The sequence below is a fragment of the Prionailurus viverrinus genome, chromosome B4 (genome assembly GCF_022837055.1).
Source record: "Prionailurus viverrinus isolate Anna chromosome B4, UM_Priviv_1.0, whole genome shotgun sequence".
NCBI lineage: Eukaryota > Metazoa > Chordata > Mammalia > Carnivora > Felidae > Prionailurus > Prionailurus viverrinus.
In genome coordinates this window covers 121,356,074-121,375,344 of record NC_062567.1, presented here as the reverse complement: position 1 = coordinate 121,375,344, position 19,271 = coordinate 121,356,074, and the positions used below count along the sequence as shown (strand labels likewise).

Sequence of the window (19,271 nt, the reverse complement as noted above, 5' to 3'; positions counted from 1 at the left end):
CGTCCGGCACAATGATAAGCACCGTGGTGGCTGTGACAGCTAATTGCCAATATTTCCAGCCCCTCCACCCACCATGGGAAGCACTTTCTGGTCCCTTTATTGGGGAGCACCTTGTGACCCGTTCTGTCCAACGAGTTGTACGTGGCTACTGGCAATGTTCAAGATGGCGGCTGGTCTGTCAGTCCTGGCATGAGCAGACCTGGATTTGGAGATTCAGCCAGGACCATCATTATCTGTGATGGCATGATGAACCTTTGCTGTTTTAAGCCACTGAGATTTTGAGGTTGTTTGTCCACACAGCACAATGTAGCCTGTCATGAGAGAAAAGAGCAGTACAGAAATGTCCACCAGAAAGTCTGTCCACGAGAACTGTGCTCAACTTTGCACAGATGATGCTGTGGTCAGGCCATTCCTCCCGTCTCATGTTAAGTGGAGAAGCACTGAAATCGAGTCAGAAAGTTTGAATCCTGCTTCTCTACTCACGTGCTGGCCAGAGACCAGCCACCTGGCCCCTCTGACTTTAAGCAATTTCATTTGTCATATGGAGATTGTATTAGGGTTCTCTGGAGAAACAGGACCACTAGGAGTAGTTTTCTATCTCTTTCTATCTCTATGTATCTCTCTATGTGTATATCTCTACATAGATATCTAGAAAAAGATTTATTGTGCTGTTTTGGCTCACGTGATTGTGGACATTGAGAGGTCCCAGGATCTTGCCATCTGCAAGCTAGAGGTGCGGGAAAGCTGGTGGTAGTGCTACTGGGGACCAGGGGAGTCAGTGCTATAATTTCTAGTCTAAGTCTAAAGGTCTGAGACCCAGAAGTGCTGAGAAAACAGAGGTTCCAGCCGGAGCCGAGGGGAAGATTTGCCCTTCCTCTGCCTTTTTTTTTCTATTCCGGCCCTCAACAGATCGGATGAGGCCCGTCTGCAGTGGTGAGGGCAATCTCCTTCACTCAGTGGACTCATTCAAGTGGTAGTCTCTTCCAGAAACCCCCTCACGGGCACACTGGGAAACAGTACCTAACCAGCTCTCTAGGCATCCTTTCGCCCAGGAAAGTTGACATGAGAAATTATATGGGAAAATCACAGGGATTTTCATATCCTTTCATATCTCACAAGGGTATTTTGTACAAAGATAAACTTAGGGCACTTGGGTGGCTCAGTCGGTTAAGCATCCAACTCTTGATTTCTGCTCAGGCCATGATCTCATGGTTCATGAGTTGGAGCCTCACATCAGGCTCTGTGCTGGCAGCATGGAGCGTGCTCAGGATTCTCTCTTGCCTCTCTCTGCCCCTCCCCTGTTCACGCTGTCTCTGTGTCTCTGAAAATAAATAAATAAACTTAAAAAAGATAAACTCAGTGTTTTTTATGAAAATGTTTTGTACACGTTAAGCATTGTGTTTAATACTCTAAATCTTGGATGCGGGGTAATATTTGTCCCAGTTCTCTTTCTCTCTCATTCCCCACAAAAATGCCCTTGCCATGCTCAGTGCAAGGAGGAACTTTCCTTCCTCTTCCATGGGTTTCTGAAGCAGGTGTGCCATCCAGCCATGTGTCCCATTCATCTTGCGAGAAAAAACATCAAGCAGAACATTTTAAATACTTCTATTTTTAACTTTCAAGGATAGGTATCTTGAAGCTCTTTTTTTTTTTTTAAGTTTAGTTATTTATTTTGAAAGAGAGAAAGGGAGAGAGAGAGAGAATCCCAAGCAGGCTCTGCACTGCCAGCACAGAGCCTGATGCAGGGCTCGAACTCACGAACCGTGAGATCATGACCTGAGCTGAAATCAAGAGTCAGATGCTTAACCGCTTAACTAACTGAGTCACCCAGGCACCCCCTTGAAGTTTTTAATGAAACCAAGCCCTTCTGTTTTTAAGCAGGTTGTTTCTGGGTAGTAAGATTGGTTGGAATCATTTCTCTTTGCTAGTGAAAGCATGTAAACTTGGCTCTAACATCCAATTTGCCATTAATTTGCTTAGCTCCCCACGGCCTAGATGAGACCCAGGTGGCAGGTGAACTTCTCCAAATTGCGTGTCCTCAAATTTTGGAAAGTGCTTATTTATGTGGTAGCCGTGGTATATGTTTAACATAGAAAAGTGGGTTACAAATATTTCTTTGGGAGAGGGGAAGACACCATGAAAAATGAGCATGCTCCATAGCTTCTCAAAAATCTGGATCAGTGATCACAACTGTAACTAATTCTTTGGTAAATTCAGACTGACTTATAAGAAGATGCACTTTGGGGGCACCTGGGTGGCTCAGTCAGTTAAGCATCCGACTTCGGCTCAGGTCACGATCTTGCAGTTTGTGGGTTCGAGCCCTACATTGGACTCTGTGCTGACAGGTCAGAGCCTGGAGCCTGCTTCAGATTTTGTGTCTCTCTCTTTCTCTGCCCCTCCCCACTCGCTCTGTCTCTCAAAAATAAACATTAAAAAAAAATCAAAGAAGATATATTTTTAATATTTCAGGTTTTTTTTTCAAGCTACTATTTCATTGTGTCTAATTATGGCCACAGAGCTGTTATCTACTGTATGTTTTATTTTTTTTATTTTTTAAAATTTTTTTTAACGTTTATTAATTTTTGAGACAGAGACAGAGCATGAACGGGGGAGGGTCAGAGAGAGAGGGAGACACAGAATCTGAAACAGGCTCCAGGCTCTGAGCCATCAGCACAGAGCCTGACACGGGGCTTGAACTCACGGACCGCGAGATCATGACCTGAGCCGAAGTCGGACGCTTAACCGACTGAGCCACCCAGGTGCCCCACTACTGTATGTTTTCATACACTAAGAAGGCAGACGCATTCAACTGTCATTGATTTTTCAATAGGTGTGGTCACTCCTGTCAGAGAAAGCAGTCCATATACCTTTCAGAACCCAACAAATCACAAGAAGACACATTTCCACCGAATCTTAGTTCAATACTTCCAATGGCAAACCACTTTCTGGAGGGTATTTGAGGAGCTGCCATGGCATTTGAAAATGAGTGGCTCCTGGGGGGATTTGTGCAGCTTTCTGTCAAGTCCTAGGTAAGACGTGTCCTCTTTACATGGTGTTTGGGCAGATTTCGTTCCTCCTTCGCCAAACACTGTGTTTGGATACCCATGGCTCCTTTCAGCAGGGCACATTCATTCACTTAGTCGTTCGGCAACCCGTTCGTTCATTCGGATGGGCCCATCATTCGGCACCAGTTTCTGTGGCTGATGGATTCCCAGCGTTGCTCCATTGGATCGTCTGGCTCTGCAGTGTTCTCTTCCCTTCTTGAATCCGCATGGATTCCTCTCAGAGAGGAGGATTCCAGAGAGAGAAGGACTTGTAGTTGGGCAAGGACAAAGGATTGGCTATATTCTCCTGCCAGACCCACCTAATCTCCTCCCTTTCCTTTCTTCTCCCTCCTCTCCACCCTTCTCCTTCTCTTCATCTCCCCTACTTTCTTGTCCTCTTATGTGCCCCTTTGGCAGACGTGTATCATTGACGCACTCTGTCTCCCATGTTCTTGGAGGCCCCGGGGATGCAGGAATGAGTGAGATCTGGCTCTATCTAGCTGGGCAGATGTGGAGCCAGAGAAGAGCTACACATGGGGAACAGTGCTTTGCTAGAGCAAAGACCCAGAGCTGGGCACGCTCGGGACAGGGAGGGGCTTGCTCTGCCTGGTAGATTCGGGGAGCCTGCCTAGAGGAGGGGCCTCCTGGACAGAGACGCGGCAATGGCTTTGACTGCTTAAGAGGGACAGGTTCACATCTATCTGGTGACCTACCAAAGTCGTAGTGGTCAAGGAGTTTATGAATAGGCTAATGGAATGGGGCAAATAGAATAGCTTCCTTCAAGGCATGAAATACTAAAATGACTCACATGAATTCATTGTGTTACAAGTATCACAGATTCTGTATCGAAGATCCAAAACCTGAGCTTCTGGACATGGCTGCACCTCATCCACTACTGGAATGTGTTAGCAGAAGTCGGATATGATGCTGCTGGGGCCTATTTACTCACAGTGGCCAAGGTTAAAGCTGAGAAGTGCCATAAAATGAGGAAGAGACATACACCGTCAGGTACAGTGAGTAGCTAGGTTTCCATAGTCCATTTCGCTGGGATGTTAAGTGGCCAAGAGTTACTGTTCTCCCGTTTCCTCATCTAATTCCAATCACTCCAACAGACCTCCCTGTGTGTTCCTACCCACAATGTAGGCCACCAATTTCTGAAGCTAGGAAATGGGGGGGAAAGTGTTAATTCTGAAATGGCTCCTCTGTATCGTCTTGCTGTGGCTGTTTCCTATGCATTTTTTTCTTTCTCTATTTTCTTGTGGCTTCAACCACACTGCTAACATCTCCCTCCTTGATCTGCATTTGCAGCCTTGATGGCCTTTTGGAAGGTCGGTGTATGTGACCCCTTTCCTGAGAGCCACCAACAGTGTTGCTGCTCAATCAACAGCTTTCCTGAGTGACCAGCTGGGTAGTTCAGATGACATAGATGCAAATCCGAATTATTTCGGATACTCCCTCCCAGCTTGTTCTTTCCATGTTCCCTCCATCTGCTCACAGTGCCCCCAGCTCCCTCCGGTGCCCCTCACTCGGCCCTGGAGACACGCCATTGCTGTCGAGGATGGCTTCGATCTGAATTGCAATGGCAGTACTTGGACTTGCCGCCTAAGGGGTTGGATCTGGACAGCACTTTGGCTCATATTTCTTCCCTTTCTCCCTTGCCTGTCTCTCTCTCTCCCCCTGTATTTCCGGGCTCACTAAACAGTAATAACATTCATTCATTCTTTCAACAGATAGTAACTGCGCACCTTCTCTGGGACATTGGACTCACTGGGTGCTACTGACATCATCAGTGAACTAGTTCAACGAATTCAACACTAGCTCAAAAATGACCCCTGCTCTCATGGTTTTGCTGTCTAGTGGTCATAATAACAGATCTTGAGCATTTGTCACGGGCCAGGCTCTAAGTTCAATTCTTTATATGTCTTTTGCTTGATTCACGTCAAATCTCTGCAGTCCTGCTAATGCCTTGGTTGAAACTCAGGAAACTGAGTCTCAGAGAGGTGAAGCGAGTTGCCCAAGGTCTCCCGGGTAGTTAGGAGTGGATTTGGGCTGTGGTGTTCCACCATCCCTTTTGGTCCTTAAGCATGTAGCCTTTACCTGTATTCTCACTGCCACGTATGAGTTATGTACCTTTGGAATTTCTCCGATCCACTAAACCCTCCATGTGGAAGGACCCAAACGATCCTCCACAGATTCCAGTGTGTCGAATAAAGCCAGGATGCCTCTGGAATTGCATCAGTGCTTAGGGCTGTAGGGCGGAGGAAGCAGGGAGGGGGCGGGAGGTGGTGTGGGGGGAGCACTGTATGTCATAGAAAGCTGGAAGCTAGCCCCCAGAAGAGATCTTGAGGTGGGGGTGAAAGTCCTTCCTGATGATGTCACCCTGCTTGTCGGCACATGGTTGTTATGGTGATGGAAAGGCCTGGGGGCTGGGGGTTGCCAGTGGGAGGAAATCACCTAACATTTCAGCGTGTGAGAATTTTCTGGATGTAAATGAGCCTAGTTCAGAATGTGTCCCTTTGAGTTAGGCTGGAGACATGTGCAGGGCTTTCTGGTGATTCCATTAAGCATGCTGCTCTGAGCTGCTGCTGGGTAGTCTCTGCTTACTCCAGGCCCCGGGGGGCTCCTTAGCAGGGGGTCCCGGCCTCCATCACTGCTGCCTTTGCCACCTTCCACTTTCCTCATCCCTCGTGTTCAGTCTTGGCCGATTCCCGTAGATTTTACTTGGGAATATGGCCTCTTGCATCCTCTCTCTCATGGCAACCGGGCCCTCATTCCCTTTCTCTCATCAGTCTTCATAAAGCAAAGCAGAGTCAGTCTATGGCCATTTGTGTGTGGGGGGGGTGGGGGGTGGGGGTGGGGGGTGGGGTCTTCCTGAAGTCCTCCCATTTGGCTTGCTGAAAATAGAAGTCATAATGTTACAGCAAATACTCAGCCCCCAGGAAGAGACAAGCCCACGCACCCTCCGGGAATCAGAAGAGACTGTGTATTGCCCACGGGTGCTGGCCCAGCGGAGTCACCTCCAAAGGCTGAGCCCCGAACCTTGGCATTGGCCTCCTTTTATGGCTAGGAGGGTAGGGGGTGGAGAGACAAGAGAAAAAGGGGAGGGGGCCCTTATCAGTGGTGTTCTCTGGGCAGTTAGTTGGTGGAGGCAGCAGGCAAACAAGATTAGGAAGCCAAAAGTATGCAAGGGAAACCTCGGGCATCTGGCTAGCCCCTTTTATCTTGTTTTTACTAGCTTTTCTTCTCAATAAGACCAGCTACTTGTCACCAAAGTGATAGAATAGCCTTTGATTCATTGGAATGGGTTTAATGATAGCAGGAATCCTGTATAATCCTCAGAGGAGGCTTTCCAGGGGTCTGGTTGCTGTCTGGGCCTCCCCCAGACTAGGCTTTTCCTACCATGGTTATGTAGCCACACGCAGTCCTAAGACATTCTGCCCTCCTAGGGTGCTGCTGGAGGCAAGGCCCTTAAGCAGGAATGTTATTTCAGGCAGGTTTTTGAGAAATCCTGTATTATGGGCTGCGGTCTCAGGAATTGCTTGCCACTTCAGCCCTGTCCTCCCTTCTAATAAAGAGGTCTGGGCAAGCGTGCTTTGCCATGATTACGAGCTGATCCTCTGAATTAATTCAAGCGTTCACTGAGTGCCTGCGTCGTGGTGAGCCTGGTGCTAAATGCCAGGGACGCAGCAGTGGACAAGACAGACAGGGCTCCTGCCCTGATGGAGCTTATGGTAGAGTATAAAACAGACCCTACTGAGAAGTGCAGCTGAGGGAGCGGTACACGGTGGTGGTGGCCCGGCCCGGAGCCGGGAGCAGGAGGTGTGGCCTTGTCTCAGGAACTGCAGAAGACACTTTGAATAAGTGACATTTCATCTGAGGTTTGGAGGAGGAGTGAGAGCTGATGGGACAGAGGGCCGAGGGAACAGCATGTTTGAGGACCCTGAGTCAGGGGGAGAGTGATGAACCTGAAGAATTCAGCAAGGCCAGTACGGGTCCAAGAGAGGGTGGGCAGGCTCATCAGCCTGATGGGGGAGCCGACGGGTGTGTGAGGTCACTCCCCACCAGGAGTCTGTGGCTGCCCCTCCAGAAAAGAATGCGTGCCCCGCCCCCATCCTAGGGCCTGCCGCCGGACTGTGTGCTTTGGCTCCCCCTGGTGGCTCTGATGAGAACCAGAACCCTAACTTGCTCGGTTGGTGGAAAAGACGCCTGGCTGTGAGTCTGGAAATCGCTTTTGCCCCTTGCTTCCTGCCTGTCCACTTGCTGCCTGGGTTTGCCCTTCCTTGCGAGATGCCTCTGGGTAAGTTACATCTCTGACGGAAGGCCGGTAGGGAGGTCTTTGAGTCTAGAGGACAATGCCATGGTCGGGTCAGGTTTTACAGATTATCTGTGTGATATGATCAGCTTGTTTTTAGCTGGAGTCCTGGGTCACAAAAAAGTGGAGACAAAGTCAAACACCAGAAGAGACAGACTAAAAACAGATGTGGCAGAAGGACTGGTCCCAGAATGGCTCCATGTTGGCAGATGGCTGACTACCCTCCCAGGTGGCAGATGTGGTGGGTTGGGGAGAATCATGTTGTTTTTCAGGGTCAGGCTTTCTCGTTGGAGCAAAGGGTATATGCATCACAGTGCAGGATCTTGTCAGAAGGTTGTAGTAAATGGGACAATATCAGCTTTTCATGAGTAATGTATGATGTTTTGCCCTCTGATACTTTTGGAAACTTCTAAATATTTTAGATGGAACAAATCATTTATTACAAATAATTTAAAAAATAGCTCAACAGAAAAATAAAAAGAACAAAAGACAATTTACAGTAGCCACAGGAAATATGAAATATCTACGAATAAATGTAACAAGAAATGCGTGGATCTTTATTTTTATAAAACTTTCAGAATTATAGAAAATAAAATTTTAGTATATAGGGAGACATACCATATTCTTGGATAGAGCAACTCAATATTGTAAAGCTGTTGGTTCTTCCACAATTGATTTATGTACATAAGACAATTCTAATTGAAATCCCGATGGGATTAAAACATTTCTAAATTTTCAAAATGATTTTAAAGTTCTTGGAGAAGAAGATATGTGAGAGTAAGAGTTTAAAATAATGAGGGCAATTTGAATGTCAACTTATTTAAACATATTATGAAGCTGTAATAATTTTAAAAATGCTACTGGGAGCAAAAATAGACAGCTCAGTGGAACAAAATAGAAAGCTCAGGTACGGACTCAGGTATGGATATAAAAAATTAGTAAGTGATAGAAACTTTTCAAATTAGAAAGATTATGGAATAAATTGAATAAATAGTGCTGTGATAATGGTTCACTACTTGGTAAGAAGTTAAGTTACCTGAGCCATTACACCAAAATAAATCCCAAGAAGATTAGAGTTAAATGTAAATTAATGAAATTTTATGTTAAAAAAAAAACTATAAGAAAATGTTGGCGTCTAAGCAAGAAAGCAAAAGAGTAAATCACAAAGAAGACAGTCGATAAATGTGTCTAAATAAATGAAATTACAACATGTAAATCAAAACAAATCAACACAACTCAGAAAATTAAAAACACAATTATAAGACTAGTGATAACTGGCAAAAATATTTGTGACATATGTGGCAGGCAAAAGATTAATACTTTTAATAAGTAAAATGCTCTTAAATAAAATAATGAACCCTTCAATAAAAATAGGCAAGATCTTGAGCAGGCCATGCAAAGAACATTTTTAGTTCTTGTCTGACTTTACTTCTTATCACTGATGGATATATATATATATATATATATATATATATATATATATATAGTTTTGAGAGTGAGAGAGCGAGAGAGTGCAAGTGTGTGTGCACGCATGCGAGCAAGGGAGGGGCAGATGGAGAGGGAGAGAGAGACTCCTAAGCAGGCTCCACACCCAGGGTGGAGACTGATGCAGGGCTAGATCTTACCATCATGAGAACATGACCTGAGCTAAAATCAAATGTGGGACATTTAACTGACTGAGCCACCCAGGCACTCCACCAAGTTTTGAATTTTAATAAGGTCTAACTTAATCAGTATTTTCTTTCATGGGTTATGCTTTTTGTGGTGTATTTAATAAATCATGACCAAAACCAAGGTCACATAGGTTTTTTTTCTGTTTCCTTTTAAAACTTTTGTAGTATTTAATTTTATATTTAAGGGTATGATCCATTTTGACTATGTGTTTTGCGAAAGGTGTAATATCTCTGTCTAGATTAATTTTTTTTTATACGGATGTTCAGTTGTTCCAGAACAACTTGTTAATTAACACTTCTTCCATTGAATTGTCTTTGCTACTTTGTCAAAGATCAGTTAGACATCTAGAGAAGATTTATTGGTATTGTATTGAATTTATAAGTCAAGCATCTTAACAATGTTGAGTCTTCCAGTCCATCAACATAGAATCTCTCTCAGTTTATTTAGATCTTCTTTGATATCCTTTATCAGAATTTTGTGGTTCTCTGCATATAGATCAAGTACATATTCTGTTAGATTTAGGCCTAAGTTTCTCATTTATGGGGTACTATTATAAGTGGTATTGTGTTTTAAATTTCTAATTCCAATTGTTCATTGCTGGTCTATAGGAAAGAAGTTGGCTTTTGTATATTAACCTTGTATCCTGCAACCTTGTTATAATCACTTACCAGTTCTATGAGTTTTTGTTGATTCTTTGGGATTTTCTACACAGACAGGTCTATCATTTGTGAACAAAATCAGTTTTATTTCTTCCTTCCCAACATGTATATCTTTTATTTCCTTTTCTTGTGTTATTGCACTAGCTGGGACTGCCAGTATCATTCAGTAGGAGTGGTGAGAGGGGATATCCTAACCTCAGCTTTTTACTGCCATCAGTGGCTCACCAGCCGCCATCACCTCTCACCTGGCCTATCGTAATGGCCTCCTAACTAGTCCTCCTACTTTCATTTTTGTTCCAAAAAAGTTCCATTTCTGTTTAGTAGCCAGAATGAGCTTTTAGGAATATAAACCAGATCATGTCACTTTCCAGGTTAAGATCATTCCAGAGACCTGCTGCTGCACCGATACTAAAATCTGAACTCCTCAGTTTAATTTATAATCGTTTGTATAATCTACCCCCGACATGCCTAGGTAGCGTCATCTTATAAGAATCTTCCTTTTGGCCTCTAGATGCCAGCCACTCTGGCCTTCTTTCTGTCCTTCAAGTACATTCTGCCTTTTGGCCTTGGCACCAGCTGTTGCCTCTGCCAGGAATGTTCTTCCCACTCATATTTTTGTAGTACCAGTTCTTTCTGGTTATTTAGATCTCAGCCAAAGTGTCACTTTCTCAGAGTGGCCTACCCCATCTGATGTTATACCTAGTCATTCTCTATCTTGTCAGTGGGTTTTAATTCTTGGCATAGCTTTTATTGCTACCTGACTTTGTCTAGTTTCCTTTTTGTTTTTAAATTAATTAATTAATTTTTTATTGTCTGTCTCTGCTCCCTGCTGCCCTCTCCTCTCTGACCCTCCCAGCTGCTGGGATATAAGCTCCACGAAAGGAGGACTCTGCCTCTTGTGTTCACTGCTGTGTTCCTGGTACCCGCAGCAGCACCGGGCATGGTGTGGCTGCCGAATGGCCCCTTCCTATGTCTCCACCCTGATCCTGAACCAAACAGCTCGCTCTCTCTGCTCTTCAGTCCCCTAAGCACCTTGCTTTTTCCTGCCCTAGAGCCTTTGCATTGTGCTCTTCCTCTGCCCAGAATTTTTACACCCTCCCTCCCTCATTTTGCTGCAACAGCTTCTATTCTTTTTTAAACTCTCAGCTCAATTGTCATTTCTATGGAGAAACCTCCCGTAGTTCATATCACCATCTCTTTGATGGTTCTTTTCATGGTTTGAATTTATATTCATTTGTATGAAGGATAAACTGTCTGGATGTAGCCCCACTTAGCAGGATGGCTTTCTTATACTTGGTGTGTCCAGAACCATATTGAGGATGACGCACATCCCACTGGCATGCCACATGTGATGGTAACGTTGATCGCATTTTACTAGAGCGAAATGGATGTGGGGCTGTCACCATTCACACAAAATTTTAAAAAGAAAACTTTACCGGGGCGGCGGGGGGCATCTTTATACTCCATTTTTAAATCTGTCTGAAACCATGGCTTGGAGCCAGCAGAGGAGGCTGTGGCTGTGGATTCCAGTGCAACCATCAACACTGCTATTCGGGCAGTTAAACTTTACGCCCATTCCAAGCTGTAAATGTTAGTCGCACCCCGCCTCCTCCCCCCCCCCCCCCGCCCCATAAAGAGACCATTAACTTAAAAAAAACACATAATGTATAGGATGATCTCAAGTTTATTTTTTTTTTGAGAGAGTTTATAAATAAGTTTATTTATTTTGAGAGACAGAGAGAGCACAAGCAATAGAGGGGCAGAGAGAGAGAGAGAGAGAGAGAGAGAGAGAGAGAGAGAATCCCAAGCAGGCTCTGAGATCTGCTCTGAGCCCGAAACAGGGTTTGATCCCACAACTGTGAGATATGACCTGAGCTGAAATCAAGACTCAGATGCTTAACCAACTGAGCCACCCAGGTGCCCCTCAAGTTTATTTTTAAAAAATGTGTATGGAGCATCTGGGTGGCTCAGTTCAGCTCAGGTCATGATCTCGAGGTTCATGAGTTTGAGCCTCATATCGGGCTCTCTGTTGTCAGTGCAGAGCCCTCTTTGGAGCCTTTGTCCCCCCACCTGTCTCTGCCCCTCTCCATTCGTGTGCTCTCTCTCTCTCTCTCTCTCTCTCTCTCTCTCTCTCAAAAATAAACATTAAAAAAATGTGTTTGGATACATGCAAAAGATCAGAGGTACATACAACAATATGTTAATGCAGATTATCTTTGAATAATGCAATTATGAGTGATTTCTTCTTTGTATTTTTCTATATTTCTCAATTTTCCTATAATGTACACATACTAGTTTTAAAGTGAGAAAAGTTATTTTCTTATCTATCCCAACTATATGTTTGTGCTAAGTAAATGAACATGAGGGTGTGGTCAGTGGCAGGAAAGGTTCATGAATGAAGACTTGTTGGAGCACTGAGATTGTTGAATTGAGTGTGGAACATAGTGAATGAACATAGTCCATTCCCACCTCAGCCCTTGACAGGTGGGCTGGACCTGGTAATCCTCATAGAATTTGCAAGACCAAGCCGGCCCTGGGCAAGGGCCCATCCCTCAGCAATTTGTCCAGACCACCCTCAGCTGCTCTAAGCAGCTACTTACAGTTCTTAGATTCCTTTGTCACTTGGCTTGACCCACCAGTTCTCATACCCACCTTAGGTCCGTTTGCTTGGATGGCCACTGTGGCCGAGAGTCTTGTCTCTTTCCCTTGACTCTGATTTAGTTTTAGTTCTTGGACTCGAAGCACTACAGCTTTGGTTCAAAGCCTCCTGGCCTCTCTGTGGTGCTGAGGTCTGCAATGCTTTTTTTGGGAGCCTAGGATATTGTCTGACACATAGTAGATGTTCAATAAATGTTTGTACTGTGCACAAATGGTGATCCCTGGCGAAGTTGGCAGAAGGAAAACAGGGGTGCATTCATTGTCTGGGTGGCCTACAGCTTGAGCGATGGAACAGATGAAGAACAAGGAATATATTTTTGTCCAGCAGATTAGATACAATAATTTGAAATGAAACAGTCGTCAAATGTATAAGTTCATATACTGGGATGTTTGGGAAGAAAAATTATGAAAATGATGACTTTGTAGTACCATGTATTTAACTGAATCTTCAAGTTAAAAAATTCTGTGTATTTTCATTTGTATATAATAGGGTATAACACACACACACACACACACACACACACACACACACACAATATGTTCCTTATTTGGTCCTTTTAACATTTTGTTCTTTCTGTCACAGCCAGTAATTCAAGATAGTTACAACAGAGGGCAGAATTGTGTAAGTAATTTAAACACCTTTTTATTCTTGCCTGACAATGCCCCCCAAGTTCAAATTGCAGCATTATATAGACTGCACTATAGAAATACTCTTTGACTCTCTGGTTTTCAAATTTTACATATCAAAAGATCATTTAAAAGCATTAGAGTTGTTGTTTATGTCATTGTTTGAAATACTTGGTAATATATGTAAACATTAATAAAAGCAAAGAGCTAATCCCTTGAGAGAGAAATACTGAAGTGTGGATAATATGTTTAACTCCTGTGTCAAGATTAAGTATTGGATGCTCTTTGTTCCTTTCTGAATATGCTTTAGGTTTATTTACCTTTCTTTCCATTCTAGTGCTGGAATGCAGGCTTTTTGAGGTTACCACCATGGACAAATGCTGATTAATGTTCTTTATTGCGAAATTTCTGAAGCTTATGGGCAAGATCAATGAAGCAGAAGGATTATTCTTGACTGTTGAGAACATGTTAGTGCAGGTAAAGTGGGAAATCGCTTTATTTTTTTATTTTTTTAAATTTAAAAATTTTTAATTTTTCATATAATTTATTGAATTTACATCCAAGTTAGTTAGCTTATAGTGCAGCAATGATTTCAGGAGTAGATTCCTTAATGTCCCTTACCCATTCAGCCCATCCCCTCTCCCACAACCCTTCCAGTAACCCTCTGTTTGTTCTCCATATTTAAGAGTCTCTTATGTTTGGTCCCCCTCCCTGTTTTTATATTATTTTTATTTCCCTTCCCCTATGTTCATCTGTTTTGTCTCTTAAAGTCCTCATATGAGTGAAGTCATATGATATTTGTCTTTCTCTGATTGACTAATTTCGCTTAGCATAATACCCTCTAGTTCCATCCATGGAGTTGCAAATGGCAAGATTTCAATCTTTTTGATTGCCGAGTAATACCCCATTGTCTATATATACCACATGTTCTTTATCCATTCATCCATCGATGGGCATTCGGGCTCTTTCCATACTTTGGCCATTGTTGATAGTGCTGCTATAAACATGGGGGTGCATGTGTCCCTTCGAAACAGCACACCTGTATCCCTTGGATAAATACCTAGTAGTGAAATTTCTGGGTTGTAGGGTAGTTCTATTTTTAATTTTTTGAGGAACCTCCATACCGTTTTCCAGAGTGGCTGCACCAGCTTGCATTCCCACCAACAATGCAAAAGAGATCCTCTTTCTCCGCATCCTCGCCAACATCTGTTGTTGCCTGAGTTGTTAATGTTAGCCATTCTGACAGGGGTCAAGTGGTATCTCATTGTGGTTTTGATTTGTATTTCCCTGATGATGAGTGAAGTTGAGCATTTTTTCATGTGTCGGTTGGCCATCTGAATTTATTCTTTGGAGAAGTGTCTATTCATGTCGTTTGCCCATTTCTTCACTGGATTATTTGTTTTTTGGGTGTTGAGTTTGATAAGTTCTTTATAGGTTTTGGATACTAACCCTTTATCTGATACGTCGTTTGCAAATATCTTCTCCCATTCTGTCGGTTGCCTTTTAGTTTTGCTGATTGTTTTCCTTCGCTGTGCAGAAACTTTTTATTTTGATGAGGTCCCAGTAGTTCATTTTTGCTTTTGTTTCCCTTGCCTCTGGAGACGTGTTGAGTAAGAAGTTGCTGCGGCCAAGATCAAAGAGGTTTTTTCCTGCTTTATCCTTGAGGATTTTGATGGCTTCCTGTCTTACATTGAGGTCTTTCATCCACTTTGAGTTTATTTTTGTGAATTGTGTAAGAAAGTGATCTAGGTTCATTCCTCTGCATGTCGCTGTCCAGTTTTCCCAGCACCACTTGCTGAAGAGATTGTCTTTATTCCATTGGATATTCTTTACTGCTTTGTCAAAGATTAGATGGCCACTAATGTTTGTGGGTCCATTTCTGGGTTCTCTATTCTGTTCCATTGATCTGAGTGTCTGTTTTTGTACCAGTGCCATACTGTCTTGATGATTACAGCTTTGTAATACAGCTTGAAGTCTGGGATTGAGATGCCTCCTGCTTTGGTTTTCTTTTTCAAAATTGCTTTGACTATTCGGGGTCTTTTCTGGCCCATTAAGGATGATGTTAGCATTGGGTCGTTCATATATGGCTTTTATGATCTTGAGGTATGATCCTTCTATCCCTACTTTCTTGAGGGTTTTTATCAAGAAAGGATGCTATATTTTGTCAAATGCTTTCTCTGCATCTATTGAGAGGATCATATGGTTCTTGTCCTTTCTTTTATTGATGTGATGAATCACATTAATTGTTTTGCAGATATTGAACCAGCCCTGTATCCCAGGTATAAATCCCCACTTGGTCGTGGTGAATAATTTTATTAATGTATTGTTGGATCCAGTTGGCTAATATTTTGTTGAGGATTTTTGCATCCATGTTCATCAGGGAAATTGGTCTATAGTTCACCTGTTTAGTGGGGTCTCTGTCTGGTTTTGGAATCAAGGTAATGCTGGCCTCATAGAAAGAGTTTGGAAGTTTTCCTTCCATTTCTATTTTTTGGAACAGCTTCAAGAGAATAGGTGTTACTTCTTCCTTAAGTGTTTGGTAGAATTCCAAATTCTCTGGTAGAGATTCCTCTACCAGAGAGGTAGAATTCCTCTGGAAAGTCATCTGGCCCTGGACTCTTGTTTTTTGGCAGATTTTTGATTACTAATTCGATTTCTTTTTAAACTTTTTTTTTTTCAATGTTTATTTATTTTTGGGACAGAGAGAGACAGAGCATGAACGGGCGAGGGGCAGAGAGAGAGGGAGACACAGATTCGGAAACAGGCTCCAGGCTCTGAGCCATCTGCCCAGAGCCCGACGCGGGGCTCGAACTCGTGAGATCGTGACCTGGCTGAAGTCGGACGCTTAACCGACTGCGCCACCCAGGCGCCCCACTAATTCGATTTCTTTACTGGTTATGGGTCTGTTCGAATTTTCTATTTCTTCCTGTTTCAGTTTTGGTAGTGTATATGTTTCTAGGAATTTGTCCATTTCTTCCAGATTGCCCATTTTATTGGCATATAATTGCTCATAATATTCTCTTATTATTGTTTTTATTTCTGTTGTGTTGGTTGTGATCTCTCCTCTTTCATTCTTGATTTTATTTATTTGGGTCCTTTCCTTTTTCTTTTTGATCAAACTGGCTAGTGGTTTATCAATTTTGTTAATTCTTTCAAAGAACCAACTTCTGGTTTCATTGATCTGTTCTACTGGTTTTTGTTTGTTTGTTTGTTTGTTTGTTTTCTATATCATAATTTCTGCTCTAATCTTTATTATTTCCTGTCTTCTGCTGGTTTTGGGTTTTATTTGCTGTTCTTTTTCCAGCTCCTTAAGGCATAAGGTTAGGTTGTGTATCTGAGATCTTTCTTCCTTTTTTAGGAAGGCCTGGATTCCTATATACTTTCCTCTTATGACCGCCTTTGCTGCATCCCAGAGGTTTTGGGTTGTGGTGTTATCATTTTCATTGACTTCCATATACTTCTTAATTTCCTCTTTAACTGTTTGGTTAGCCCATTCATTCTTTCATAGGATGTTCTCCAGTCTCCAAGTATTTGTTACCTTTCCAATTTTTTTCTTGTGGTTGATTTCGAGTTTCATAGTGTTGTGGTCTTAAAATATGCACGGTATGATCTCGATTTTTTGTACTTGCTGAGGGCCAAATTGTGTCCAAGTATATGGTCTATTCTGGAGAACCTTCCATGTGCACTGGAGAAGAATGTATATTCTGCTGCTTTAGGATGAAATGTTCTAAATATACCTGTTAAGTCCACCTGGTCCATTGTGTCATTCAAAGCCATTGTTTCCTTGTTGATTTTTTGATTAGATGATCTGTCCATTGCTGTGAGTGGGGGAGAGACTCCACCTCTTGGTGGAGGAGAGTGACATTGCAAAGGGGAATCAGTACAGGTTGGCATGGGGGGTTACAGCTGTTTTTGCAATCTACCACCATGGCTAGAAGATCCAAGGTCACCTTGGGCAAGCCACTTCTCCTCACTAGATCTCATCTACAAATCCACTTTGATAGTAATAGTTCTCATTTGTTGAATGCTTGTTATGTATGACACTTTATGCTCATGATCTTTTGTCTTCAAATATACCTGATGTGGTATGTATTGCTACCCCCATTTTATAGAGGAGGGAACTGAAGGTCAGAAACATAGAATAATTTAAACTACTTCAGCTCCCACAGCCAGCAGATTTGGAGCTGGGAGTTCAAGCTAGGCCTGTCTGACCCTAAAGTCTGTCTGCAATAACTCCTCACTATACAGAATCTCTTCTAGCATTGACGTGTATGAAGCTATAATCCTTGATATACAGAGTATAGCTTCTGAGGCACCCTCATGCAGGCAGGACTGGTTACAGGCATGCTAGGACCTTGGTGAGCAGAGGATACCAGGGAGGGAACCAGGGGCACTTAGGTGGGTTCTGGGACTGGCCCTCCAAAGCCAGCTGGGCAGTTCAAAGTACAGAGCTCCAAGGAATTGAGCAGACCTTGGCATGGGGTAGACAAGCGTGTTTCCCCAAGGAGGTCAAACCAGCAGGAGGGGTGGGGTCCCGCTGAAAAGAGATGCTTGGGGGTAGATCATTGTCCTTATCAGCAACTTTGATGGGGACCCACCATAGCTCCAGGCTTCTGACGAGAGTCAGGCCGGGATTCAGGGCCCAAGAGAGCAGATAAAGGGAGAGGGGCAAGGATTCCAGCCTGGCCAGAGCTCATACATTCAAGAACTGTGTACTGAGCACCTGCGATGCACCCAGGGCTCTGCTGAACCCAGCACAGTGAACAGGACAGTCACCAACACTGCCCTCTAATGGAGATGACAGGTAACACACAATGATTGCAGGTTGGAATAAATACAATGGAAGACACAGAGGAGCCATAGGTAGAGAGCTTAAGCAGGGGGAGGGTCTGCCTCTGAAGGGTCAAGAGGGCATTTAAGCTGAGACATGTGGTCCTGGCAAAGGAGACAGCATGTGCAGAGCCCTGGGGTGGGAAGGGGCTTGGCCTGTGCTAGCCGTGGGAAGAGCCTCCCTGAGCAAAGGGCAGGAGGCAGCTGGGCCCGAATTGTGTCGGGCCTTGGGCAAGCATTTGGATTTTTTTCTCAGTGAGGGGGAAGCCGTTACAGACTACATGGTGGGTGAGAGGGGACATTGGGAGATTGGGTACATGGCTCTATCCCTCCCTGATGCCCAAGTGAAAGACGTGAGGCACTGGGTGAGGTGGGGGTGGGGCAGTGAATGTGGTCCCACTGATGACGGGAAAGATGCCTCTTGACGGTTTCATGGTAATCCTCTATAATCACAAGTGAATTCCGTAGCACAGGGAGTTAAGTCTGATTTTCTTTATTGCCACCAATGCTGGACTAATGCCTTCTGGGAACATTGTTGGGGCTTTTTCTCTTCCTAACAAAGTAGGGCTTAGAAAATCCTTTCTGCATGTCAGAATATATAACTCTCAATAAAGGAGCAAGATGCTGGGCCTTTGCAGAAGGTACATCCCCAAGGCAGTGTGTATCTAGGGATAGCTCATGATTTCTTAGTTGGATTTATAGGGCTAATTCATGTGCTTCTTGTTGTAAGCTTTATCATTTTATTATTACTGCAAGACTGTGCTGGCTGCCTTCTGTAGGATTTGGCTACCACAGTGATGATCCATATTCTTACTTAATTTCTGATCTATTCATTTGCAAAACGGTCTCAGAATTCGGTTCCAATCTGTTCTTAGCTCTTCAGCCTTGTAATTGCTGTGCACACACAAATTCGTTGTATGAAAACCAAGCCCTGTTCAATGCAGGCCAGGAATTGATTTATTAAGAAAATCCTGGCTATTGGCAGTGATGAAGAAATGATGTCAAATGCTCTGCCTCTTGACATCTTAACTCTTTTGTAGAACAAAAAAACCTTAAGCATCATCTTCTTTGCCAAAATGTATTCTCTGCAGGCAGAGTGCTGAACAACCTGGTAAAGTCAGCAAGTGAAAAGTACTTAAAAGAAAATCATATTTCGGAATGTGCTACTGAAACTTCCAGCTTTTTGGACAACAACCCCTGTGACCAGGCTATCATGAAATACACCGAAGGTGTTCTGATGTAAACACGAATTTTTTTCTTGAAAAATTATTGTTTTCTGTACTAGTTTTTATTGTTAAGATTAATATTCTTTTTTTTTTTTTAACATTTATTTGTTTTTGAGAGAAAGAATGTAGCCTGAGTGGGGGAGGGGCAGAGAGAGGAGGACAGAGGATCCGAAGCAGGCTCCACACTGTCAGCACAGAGCCCGATGTGTGGCTTGAACTCACGAACCGTGAGATCATGACC

At 43.4% G+C, this 19,271-nt stretch overlaps 1 protein-coding gene and 1 long non-coding RNA gene across 2 annotated transcripts in view; both read left to right on the top strand.

Annotated features, from left to right (window-relative positions):
* Nucleotides 1-19,271, top strand: part of LOC125170673 (putative tetratricopeptide repeat protein 41) — a 76,570-nt gene that overhangs the window by 42,358 nt on the left and 14,941 nt on the right. Inside the window, 1 exon segment of the mRNA XM_047867347.1 lies at nucleotides 18,896-19,043. Coding sequence (XP_047723303.1) covers nucleotides 18,896-19,043 — 148 coding nt within the window.
* Nucleotides 6,937-13,450, top strand: LOC125170776 (uncharacterized). Its single transcript, XR_007154086.1, has 3 exons — nucleotides 6,937-7,341; nucleotides 12,931-12,969; nucleotides 13,312-13,450. It is a non-coding gene; the product is annotated as an uncharacterized LOC125170776 (long non-coding RNA).